This window comes from Oxyura jamaicensis, chromosome 5, assembly GCF_011077185.1.
Source record: "Oxyura jamaicensis isolate SHBP4307 breed ruddy duck chromosome 5, BPBGC_Ojam_1.0, whole genome shotgun sequence".
Lineage (NCBI taxonomy): Eukaryota > Metazoa > Chordata > Aves > Anseriformes > Anatidae > Oxyura > Oxyura jamaicensis.
Window position 1 is genome coordinate 45,778,448 of NC_048897.1, and position 11,853 is coordinate 45,790,300.

Consider the following 11,853-nt stretch of genomic DNA (forward strand, 5'->3'; position numbering starts at 1 on the left):
GTTAGCACCGCCAACTTTTCCTCTCTGCCCTAAACGTGCATTTTCTGCTCAGCTCTACAATGCTACGTGAGCAGCAAGATGCTCGCTGGCATCCAGGAGGGTTTTAGCCAAGCCCAGGAGCTCACATCACTACCAAAGGATGTCTGATACATCGGTTCCTGACACTTTCCATCAGTTCCCATTCACACACAGCCGTCCTTGCATTTGGCAATGGGATGATGGTGATGTCCCCCAGCCAGGACCATGGTCAGAGAGTTTTCTATGGGCTATGAGGACCGGGCAGCTGCTGCCTGGCTCCTTTCCCTCAGGGAAGGACTGAAAATGGAGCCTCTTCCTAATGGTACTGGAGTCTTTGTCTTGCCGAGGCTATGGGGCCAAATAGATGAAAGCAGAGCATTTGCTTGTGATTTTCCTGCTTTCATGAGGGCCTTCAGAAAGGCAGGAGCTTTCAGAATAAAGTTTCTGGGGCAGTTCTTCCTGTTGCCTTGCCTCGAGTAATCACTTAGGGCTTGTTTACACTAGAGAGTTGTACTACCAGTATTTTATACAACTGCACTGAAATCAGCACAACACCTGCATTGTGTCTATCACTACCTTGGTGCGAAGGCGAGCGTACTATTTCTGAGGCCTTGAAAAGCAAGCCAACAATGAGCAGAATGGATAAGGGGAGAAAATGAGAATGCTGCCGTGTTTCTTGACATTTCAAACTCGGTAATGACCAAAGATTAATTGTGAAATTGTAACTGGTTTACTAAAAATAAAATACTGTTAGATTATTGTAGACAATTATTCCTAGCTTACAGAACCCAAACAGGAATTGAATCCTTAGTTCTTTTTTTATTATTATTTTATTTTTCCTCCCCTTATTGTTAAAGGAAAGAGGGAAAAATGAACAATGTATTACACAAAATAAGGGATTTATGCCAAGCAGCATAGTTTGTACAAATACAGGAGACTGCCCAATATTTCTAGTGTACAAAGAGAACCTCTACAAGTGGTCACATCCACACAGAGGGCTTCATGGGAGCTGCACTTGCTTGTTGGAGAAACTGCTTCACTTACGGTGGAGCCTGTGTTGTCTTCAGCACTGTCTTCAAAAGGACAGAGTTCCCTTCACAGGATCGGGTCTGTGATCTGAACAAACAGATGAAGGTCTCAGCTTTCCCAAACAGTGATGGATTTAACCCCAGCACTTTTAACTCTCACTGTAGCTGGGCACCTCTGCGTTCTGGGCTGGAGTTTCCCAATTTGAACAATGTCGATAATGATACTACAGCAGGGCTTTGTGACAGCGCAGTCGCTGACACTCAAAACCCACCCAAATATCCTGATGTTCACTGCCAATTGAATTAAACTGTCAAGGTCTGTGAGAGGAAAGTGGCTGTTGGAAAAATAGATGCTGAATTCTGTAACAAAGAGCCTGAGGATTAAATACTGAAGAATTGGACCAATTACTAACAAATGTATCAACTGATAAAAGCGATGTTTTAAGGTGCTAATGCCATCACTGGGCATTGAAAAAGAAAAAAAAAAAAAAAAAAAAAAAAAAGAAAAAGTGTTATCCTAGATATTATAATCTAGACAGGCAACCTAGAGGAAGGAAAAGAAGGGAGTTTCTCTGCATTACTTGTTGGAAGCAAGATACTCCTGACCACAGCCACGCAGGGTGCTTGCAGCAGGGCTCTGATCCTCTCTACACTCACCCGAACCCAACAGCATTGCAAAACACACCCCTTTTCTTTTTAAGCACGGCTAAAACCTTACACAAAAAGAAATATACACGTGATAAAGTCAGCCTGGACCTGGAGCCCCACTCCAGCGCTTCAGGTCCGAGGCCACCTCCAACTGCTGGGGGAACCAGCGGCGGGTCCGGCCGCAGCCGGGGGGCTCCGGGAGGCTCAGGGCAGGGGGGAGAAAGCAACCCGGTCCCGATCCCAGTCCCAATCGCGATCCCGGTCCCGATCCCGGTCCCCAGCAGCGCCAGGGAGCAGCTCGAGGCTGCGGTGCGGGCAGTGGGAGCCGTGCCCGACTTCTCTCCGTTTACTGGGGCGGGAGATCTGCCACTTTATTTATTTTTTTTATCACTCTAAACGCTCTCACTTTCGATGGGATTACAGCTAATTAAAATTTAAAATTCAAATCAACCATCGAAAAGGTCATCTAAAAAAAAGAAAAAATCCGCAGGCATCTAGTAGTAAAACTAAAGGTAAAAAGCGGGGGAACGCACTAGCAGGGCTGCTCGGTCCCGGTCCCCGTCCCCTCTCCGCGCCAGTCCCCGGCGGTGCGCGCCCCGCTCCGCGGCCGAGTTGGGAGCGGGACGGCGGCGGGGCCAATGCAGCGGCCGGGCGGGGAGGGGAGGAAGGGAGGGGAGAGGAGGAGGAGGAGGAAGAGGAGGGCAGCGGGGAGGAGGAGGAGGAGAAGGAGGAGGAGGAGGGGAGGACGCAGCCGGCACCGCGCACCGGCCGCCGGGGCTGGCCGGGGCGCCGGGGGGCTATTGTGTGAGCCGGGCGGGGACGCACGCTTGCACACGCGTTCGCCCCCCTCGTTTGCACACTCGTTTGCACACTCACCACCAGCACCCCCCCGCGGCTCGGGAGGACAAATATCGCGAGAGCGGCCGGCGACCAACCTGCTCCGCAGCCCCGCCGCGCCGCCGCGCCCGCGGAGCCCCCGCGCAGAGCCCGCATGCAGCCGCGCAGCCCCGCCGCGCCTCGGTGAGTAGCGGGACCCCCCCCCCAGACTGCCCCCGCCTCCCCTTCCCCTGGGGGGACGAGGGGGGAAAACGCTCCCTGCAAAGTTGGGGAGTGCTCCCAGAGGTTTTTTGGGGGTGCTCGAGGGGTAAGGGGGCGCCCCAGAGGGGTTGCGCGGGGTCCCCCCCTCTCTCCATTTGGTGCGCGGAGACGGGCGCAGGCGAAGGTCACGGTGGTGCTGCGGGGAGCAACTTTGGGGAGGGAGGTGCGGGGGGGGGGGCACCCCGGGGGGAGGGGGGGGGGGCGGGCTCGGGGCAAGTTTGTGGGATTTAATCGCGGGCTATAAATGGGGCTGCTGGAACTTTAAAAGGCAGCAAGCTGTGGTTGGCTGGTAGCGAGATTTGGAGTAACATATGGCATTAAAAGGCGCACAGCTGGAGGTAGCATTTCCATCGCAGTGAAGTCAGAGCAGCTGACTCTCCAGCTTGCGGTGTAATTAGCAAACCGAGCACTCCTCCTTCCCTCCCAGCCTCCCTCCCTCCAGCCTCCCTCCCTCCCTCCGCGCCTCGCTCGCACTCGCGCACGCACCCGCGGCCGCTCCGCGCTCCCCCTGCCCGGCTCCGCGCCCCGGCCCCGCGGGAAGGTAAGCGCCCGGCGGGCAGCCCCAGCCCTCCCGCCTCTTATTTTCCTCCTTGTCCTTTAATAACTTCAACGGAAACTTTTTTTTTTTTTCCGCTTTCTTTTTTTTTTTTAAATTTATTTTCGCCCCTTCGTTTTGCATGCGGGGTGCTGCTGCTGCTCTGCCTCCATCCCCGTCCTCCTCCTCCTCCGTGCCTGGGAAAACGCCGCTCCCCCGGAGCGAGCCGCGGCTGTTTTGTTGTGATTCCGTGCATGAGGAGCGGGCATAAAGTTTAAATTGTGTGTGTGCGTGATGGGGGGAATGCGCTTTATTAAAAGATGCCCCGAGTTAGCGTTGCTGGGAAGAGAGCCTGGGAGTTTGTGCTTTTTATTTATTTATTTTTCTTGCCTCTTCTTAATTTTATTAAAGTGCTTCTTGGGAGAAACAAAGGTTGGAGGGGCTGCTGCTTTACTAGCTTTTGTTTACTTACAATCAAGTTTTTCCTGTTCGGAGCAGGTGCGAAAGGATGAGAAGCATATTGTGTTTTCTTTTTCTTTTTTTTTTTTCTTCTCCCCCCCTTTAATAAAACTATTACAGACAATTAACAGTAAACGTTATCTCCAAGGCTGTTTCTTTGGCTTGTGTTACCAAAAAGCCGATCTGTTTGTTACAGCTGCTAGGAGGCTTTAGTTTACAGTAGCATTCAAGTTTTTCCTGTTTTGAACAGGTTATGAAGGAAGAATGGAGTTTCCAGACCATAGCCGCCAGTTGCTGCAGTGTCTGAGTCAGCAGCGTCACCAGGGCTTCCTGTGTGACTGTACTGTTTTAGTTGGAGAAGCTCAATTCAGAGCTCACAGAGCCGTTCTTGCCTCTTGCAGTATGTACTTCCATCTTTTCTACAGGGACCAGTTAGACAAAAGGGATATTGTGCATCTGAACAGTGACATTGTCACAGCCCCTGCCTTCAGCCTGCTGCTCGAATTCATGTACGAGGGAAAGCTGGAATTCAACAGTCTCCCGGTGGAAGATGTGCTGGCTGCGGCTAGCTACCTCCACATGTATGACATTGTGAAAGTCTGCAAGGGCAAGTTGAAAGATAAAGAATTATGTCCGGAGGAGAAGATTAATGATGAGGTGGCCGGTCTGGAGAAAGCGGAGCATTTTCTAGACGCCGGAGCGCCCCTGGTCCACGAGTTTGACCCAGGAAACAAACAAAAATTCAGCGTTGCAGAATACGACAGAGCGGCAGGCAAAGAAAAGGTCAGCAGTCACCCCGCCTGGTCCTCTGATCATATAAGTGTCAGCTCTGCGCCGACAGAGGCAGAATCGTGCACCGCAGCAGCTGGAAAAACAAAGGCTAATGTCAATAGTTCCACAGGACCTTTGTCCCAAAGGTCTGTTAACCATACCCTGGCTTCGGGTGATGTGGACTGCGCGCTGGATTTGTCTTTCAAGCCCGTGCCGGGGAGAGATTCCTTACACCCCTCCTATGTCTTTGGACAGCTGGCTTCCGACAGCCAGCAGCAGGGTACCGAGCCACTTGTTAAAGATGAACAAGACTTGCTGTCAGATCAGGAGGACAGCGAAGCCAGGAGTCCGGAGAGTCAGCATTTTGGGAATTCAGCCAAAAGCCTAGTGACAGGGTTAGGACACATGTTCGCAGGGAATGGCAGCTCTCATGCCCGAGAGGAGGATATAGATCAAGACCGAGACGAGAGTGAGGATGACATGGATTCGTCGGACATCTCCTCGGGTGTGCTCGTGCCTCCCGGGCATATCTGCATTTGCCCCCTGTGTAGCAAGGTGTTCCCGAGCCCGCACATCCTTCAGCTGCACCTCAGCTCCCACTTCCGCGACAAGGACGGCTCGCGGACCCGGCTGTCGCCCGACGGCTCGGTGCCCACCTGCACCCTCTGCGGAAAGACTTTCTCCTGCATGTACACCCTCAAGAGACACGAGAGGACTCACTCGGGCGAGAAGCCCTATACCTGCGGCCAGTGCGGAAAGAGCTTCCAGTACTCCCACAACCTCAGCCGCCACGCCGTCGTGCACACCAGGGAGAAGCCCCACGGGTGCAAGTGGTGCGAGAGACGGTTCACGCAGTCGGGGGATTTATATAGACATATCCGCAAATTTCATTGTGGCCTTGTAAAGTCCTTGGTGGTTTGAGACACGTCGTTTTTCTCCTTTCCCCTGTGCCCCCCGACCCTTTTAAAACAAAACAGGAAAAAAAGGCAGCATCTGAATTTTCTGTTCTTTTTTTTTTCTTTTTTTTTTAATTTTGGTGATATTCACTTCAGGTATATGATCTTTAAAAGATGCAGAGGTATACACTCCAGAGGCCTTTTAATGCAATCTTTCCACCTCTCCATCTCCCTCATCCCCTGCCTCCTTCCCTTCCCAGCCCTGTCCTTCAGGTCTTCTCTTGCGCACCCATGCTACATTATTAATGTGAAATGATCTAAGTAATTCTGCAATGATTTAGCATCTGTTTTCATGCTGGAAGTACTTGCTTCGTGGTCAGGGTGTGTTTTTTGTTTTCTTTTTATTTTTAGTTTGAAGAAAGATTGCTTATAAGTAAATTCCGGAGAAATACTTGGATTCCATTAAGCTTCCCTGATGCCGTCTGCGTAGTGCGTAGAAACATCCGAAGAGACGACCGATGACTTAAATACATTTCAGCGCAGGGAAATCTCTGTGTGTGTATCTCTAACAGCCTATAGTCTTATTTCATAGAGCTGGAAGAGGCCTCAAGTTGGCCCAAAAGATAAAAGAGAAAGGGGGAGAATTTCTGGATACACCTTTGGTACTAGTCACTTTTTTGTTGTTGTTGTCGTTGGCTTTTATTATTTTTTTTTTCTAATTCTATTATGTTGGAATAGTTCTGCAATCAGTCCTGCAACCTGAATGAGAAGTTTTTGCCTCGAGGCTTGCCTTAGTTTCCCTTCCCACCCATGCGCTCGCCTACGGCAGAGCACGGAGCTGCTTCGTGGCTCGGAGAAGCCCGTCTGCAGCAGCCTCGCTCCTCGGCTGCCAAGGGATGTGCGCTAGCACGGGTCTGAAATCCTGCACTGTGTGATCGTTTGCATCCCCACTTTGGTGTGTGGGGACAACCCCACTCCTGGTGGGAAGGTGGCAGCAGGGGACCGGGGTGGCTCTGGTGATGGGAAGGGGCCAGCACCCCTGGTCTTGCCTTGGCTGGCTGCTGGGATCCCCCTGCTCCGGTGCTGAGCATCAGAGGAGATGCCCCTCTCGCTGTCTCCTCAACTGCCGTCGGCAGCTCGGGGTTTTATTTCTTGTTTTTTAAATGAAGTTGGTAAAATCCCTCTGGGCCCAGGTCCGTGCAATCCCCGCTGCTAAGGGGCAGTTGGAGGGAAAGCGTGGCCCAACTTTTCCCCCCACCCTGCCAAATCGCCACCTTTCTCCGGGGAGGTTTTTGGATCTTGGGGTGGTTTTATCTTTCACTTTTTAATTATTGTTTGTGTGTTTGTTTTTTTTGTTTGTTTGTTTCGTGAACTGAGGCTGCCTGTAACCATAACCAGTTTTACTCCAAACACAGTAACTCAATTACTTGCCTAATAGAGCATCCTTTGGGCTGTGCATGTCAGTAAATATCGGATTATTCCTTTCCAGTCAAATTATCCATTCAGGGTACTTGTATGTGGGACTGAAATATAATAATAATATTCGAGGGTTTTGAATGTCATTCTGCTGCGTTACTGTTGCTTCACCATCTTTCCTGACACTCCTGGATTATTTTTTTGTGAAACAAGTGTTTATTTTTAAATGAACATGAAGCACTGAGTTTGATTTTTTTTTTTTTTTTTTTTTTTTCTAAAAAAAGTTGTGCTTAAAATACTGTATTTCATCTTACAAAGAATTGCCTAATGCCTTCCCCTCTGGTCCAAAACCTGAGCACTACCTACATAAATAATATGTTGTTTTTATTTTATTTTATACGTACTTCCTCTTAAAAGAAAAAATAGCAAGATTGTTACAGCCTCCTCTTATTCATCTCTTAAACTATGAATGTACATGTAATGTGAAATTTTGCTTCTATTTATAGTTTTGGGTTTTGTTTTCAGTCTAATTTGTCTACTGTAAAATATTTTTGCTGAACCTGTTACATATGGAAGTTGTGGGAGAGTACTGTATCTTGAACATAAGTGGACTTGGTACTGTGGTCTTATTCTACTTAATCAGCTTTTTCCTTTTTTTCTCCTTTTTGCTGTGATTGGAAATAGCACTGAACAAAATCTACTAAAATTAAGTTATTTTTCTTTCTACTAAAATTAAGTTATTTTTTCTCCTGAAGATACTTGATATAGTATTTATTAGATTTTTTTTTTGAAGTGGAATTATTACTGTTAATCTATTTCAAAACTAGTTAATTTACACTTTACTTTAAATTTTATAACAATGTTTTTGCATGTTGAACAACATGTAAACAGTTTAATAACAGTTTAATGTAGAGTCAGCATTACTGAAGCTGGTAATCTCTTTAATTTTGCATTTTTGTGACACTTTTTGCATTTCAGTCTTCAGTTCCTGGTTGTGTGTTTGTTTTATTTTATTTTTTTTTAAGATCATAAAATAGGATGTGCCATAAAACATCGCTAGTGTATGGAGCAGGGAAAAGTTTAAACAAGTTTGTGTCTGATGCTAGTATAGGAATAATTCATTAAACTGATGCTATGAGCATGCTCTGTACTGCAGTGAATATGGGGCGAAAGTTTAAAAAAAAAAAAAAAAGAAAAAAGACTTTCTCATTCTTTACTACATCACAAACACACTGTTCTCATCGTCTGGTATTTGTGTTCCCACTCCTCATAGCTTGAATTTCTAAAGTAAAGACGTTTGCACTTATTTTTGTCCTTAAGGTGACTTCTTTTGGCTCTCTCTCTGTGTCTCCGAGTTGCAATAGCTCTGAGCATGTTTTCAAAGTGGTTCATGGCTCTACAGAGAAGTACTAAAAGCATTGCACACTTCGGCTTGTCTTTTCACAAACTGTTTCACGGTGGGGCAGTGGCCGTTCCGCTAGGGGATGGTCCTGCGCCGCGTTTTAAACACTGGATTTGTCTTCTACTACAAACAAATACTGTGAAGTTAATGTAAAAAAAAATAAAAATAAAAAATCATTGATATTTTTAATTGTTTTTAATCTTGGTGCAGTTCAGATTAAATATGTATATTTAAAGACACTAATTTTTGTGGGAGAGTTTTATAGTATACAGTATGTAGAGAAGCTATTGGAATGGAATATATTTTATAAAAACGTTCTATCACTGTTTTATAGTGAACTATTTTTCCTTCAGTGTTAGCGTAATGCTGTTAGACTAGATACGACAATCGCAGAAGGAGTGATTTAAGCTACTGTTAGCGCTTAGTTTTGCGTGGAGTTCTGTTTGCAACTGTATTGGTATGTGCTGTAAAATGTGACAATCGTGACTAGGATTGTTGTCTTTATAAATTTACACAAAATAAAATGTGCTAGAGTTGTAAACTTGAGCCTCCTGCTCCCCGCTTTAGCAGAAGGGGGGTGTTGGGTTTGTTGTTATTAACTACAGGTGGGTGCACTGCTTTTATTTTCTTATTTTTAAGTAGATACTCTAATTTTATTTTATTTTTCAGGGCCGGTGGGAATGGTAGACATCTGAGGCGCACCTAGAGGCGAGCAGCCTGCGTGCATCCAGCTCGGCCAGCAGGGTGGATGGAGGGGGCTCCTTCAGCCCCAAAACCTCCGCAGCCCCGGGGGGAGCCGGGCTCTGCCCCAGCTCCTGCTGCTGGCTTCTGTCTTAAAACTTCCCTGACTTCAGCTGGGGGCAGGAGGAAGAAAACATGAGCTGCATGCTCCAGCTGCTGCTCAGGGGAGGAAAATAAGGATGGTTTTGCCACCTGTGCTACACATCGGGGATTTCTTACTTCTGGTGAGGCAAAGGGCTCTGGTGGGTGACATTGGGCTGCCTCAAGATGGTGATGCTTTGGGGAAGGGCAAATTATAGGTGATGCTGGTGTGGAGTGGCAGCTGTCCGTCTGCCTCTCTGCTGTCACATAGTCACCTCCTTGCAATCGTAACAAAATGAGTGTTTTTCTTGCACTCAGTCATGCTTCGTGCAGCTTGTGCCTCTGTTCCCATCCAGAGGGAGGGCAGAAGGCTCCTGGAGATGTACGTTATTCCTGCTGTGTCTGGCTCCCATGCCATATCCTAAAAACAATACTTATTTTTTTTAAAGTATTTCTGCTGATGGTGGGGGAATTTCCCTGCAGCTGCGTGTTCACAGCATGCTTTTTTTTCATTCTTTGCTGCTGCTGGAGGTAGATGGAAGAAGATTGAACTCACTGTGCCCAAATCTAGGTGCTGCGCTCAGCCAGGGGAGGCAGGAGGCTGTTCTTGGAGGGAGAAAGAAGCGAGCTCAAAGCTAAACCTGCAAAGTGGATGGCTTGTGACTAGGCTATAACCATGCATAGATTGAGGAGAGCAGCCCACGTCTACGCTGGCACGGGCATGCTGTGCCCATTTTCTTTGTTGATAGCAATTGCTAATGTAAATTCTGGCACTCCAGATCCTGATGCCTGTTGTTCTGATAACGTAATTAAATCTTTGGAATGTGAAATGCAAAAAGCTTTGAGTAGAAACCAAGCCGCAGAGTGGATGCTGGAGGGGCTGTGTGTGCATGTGGGGGTACCGAGTGAGTGGCTGGATGCCACCAGGCAGAGGTTCCTGGCTCTCAGGTGCACTGGGGGTGCTGATCCCTGTGGGAAAGGGGGTGATACCAGGGTCATCCACCCTCCTAACTGTGGCATGCAAGGACTGGTGTCCTCCAGGACTAAATATGCAACAGGCTCCATAGGTTGGAAAGGGTTAGTCCTACAGTGTGTGTCCCCACCACTCTTGCAAAGCCCAGCTCTTGTTGGGGTGTGTTGTGAAATGGCCTCATTTATCTTTTTAGCTTCTGTTTTGTAGCAACTTCTGGAGGTGGTCTGGCCTGAGAGTGCACAGGGGTGGTTGTGGATCCCCAGGGACATCTGGCCGCGCGTCACCAAATGCCACCATAGGTTTGGATGCCATGGAGGAAGGGCTTTTTGCTAGCTTGGATGGTCGGGCTTGTGTTTGGACAGAGAGCCTCCCTATTGCCCAGCTTGGTGGTGTCACCGTTACCACCTGGCTTCTACGGCTGCCGGGTTTACGTCGTGCCGCCCTGAGCTTTGCTTGCCGGTGTGTATTTTTCTGTGCCTTTTTGCTGAGGAACACACACAGCAGAACATGAAACAGCAGCTGTTATCTGAGGAAATCAATGGCAGGTGTGACCCAGCGAGAACAGCCTATGTAGGACAAAGCTGGGCTCAAGCAAAATGGAGCTGAGTGCATGGTGCAGTTGGTGTGTCAAAACGCCTCATCCTGGGAGGAGGAGGAGGACGAATTGTGCGCAGGGCTGCGAGCAACCTGCTCGGGGAACACTTTGTCTCAAACCGCTTGGTGTTTTGTGCCGGGAAGGACCTGGCTGGAAGTGTTGCAGATTGAGAAACTTTGCACAGAGAGGTGTCTTTCATCGTGACACGACGGAAGGATCCTGCTTCTTTGCTGCTTGTACGTGGGGCCGAGGTGGGGACGAGCAGCTGCAGAAGAATGCAGAGTGCTTTCCAAGCTCGCATCTTCTGTGTATGCACGGTGAGAGCTGCCCTCTTTCTGACTAGCTCTTTTCATCCCAATTTAAAAAAATAAATAAAAATAATTGCCAGCTCTGCTTAATGGGAGGGGAGAGCAAACAATTTGGTTATTGTTACCTGTTTCCTGTTTGTTATTCTCTCTCATACAGCTGCACGCTGCTGTACACAGCTGGCTCCTGTGCCCTTTCAGAATGATCTGTTGTAGAGAATAAAAGTACTTGCCAGCCTGGCTTCAAAAATAAAACAAAAAATAAGGAAATCTGCTAATACAGATGAATACAGGGCCATGTATGTTCATCAAAGCAATGGTGCTGCCTGACCTGGTAAGAAGAGGTTGGCGAGGGGATGAAGGCTGGTGCTGCTGCCAGCCCAAGCCCCTGGTGTCTGGAAATAGGGACAGCTCCAGCTGATGGCCGTACATGGTCTGAACCAGCACAGGGGAGTTACCATCTCAGCCCCGTCACGAAGAGCTAGTTGGTGATGTTGGTCTTAGTGTCTGTACAAATATCTAACTTGGTGCTGTGGCCCCGTTCAGTCCTGCAGCTCACCGTGAGGAGTGTTGGTCCCCAGCCCTCCCCTCCTGAGCTCCCGGCACAGCCTGGCTCCCTGAGTCCTTCCCCGCAGCCTCTGGGGGCAGAGGCTTTTCCCAAGCGGTTTTGAAGCAAGGTGCTTTGTAGACCTTGGGACAACGTTGCCGGGAAAGGGATGATATCAGACTTCATAACACAGGAATCTGGGGGAAACAGCAGTTCAAATGATGACCTTACCCACAGGTTACTTCTCCCTCAGGACAGCTCAGCCCACACACTAGGTACTCTCTGTTCCCCAACCTTCCTTATCTCTATTTTTTTTCTTTTATTTTTTTTTTTTCTGAGC

The 11,853-nt window shown here is 48.3% G+C and overlaps 1 protein-coding gene across 1 annotated transcript; it reads left to right on the top strand.

Moving 5' to 3' along the window:
- The first annotated feature begins 2,147 nt into the window (after window positions 1–2,147).
- Window positions 2,148–8,812, top strand: ZBTB42 (zinc finger and BTB domain containing 42). The gene is made up of 2 exons (XM_035326786.1): window positions 2,148–2,714; window positions 4,037–8,812. Exons 1-2 carry the CDS (start codon window positions 2,333–2,335, stop codon window positions 5,476–5,478), a joined length of 1,824 nt encoding a protein of 607 aa, XP_035182677.1. The 5' UTR covers window positions 2,148–2,332; the 3' UTR covers window positions 5,479–8,812.
- The last annotated feature ends 3,041 nt before the right edge of the window (window positions 8,813–11,853 follow it).

Bases quoted from the DNA above. Each gene is read 5' to 3' on its own strand.
- ZBTB42 (XM_035326786.1), top strand. From the start codon at position 2,333: ATGCAGCGGCCGGGCGGGGAGGGGAGGAAGGGAGGGGAGAGGAGGAGG. The intron at 2,715-4,036 runs GTGAGTAGCGGG...TGTTTTGAACAG, and splicing joins CGCAGCCCCGCCGCGCCTCG to GTTATGAAGGAAGAATGGAG.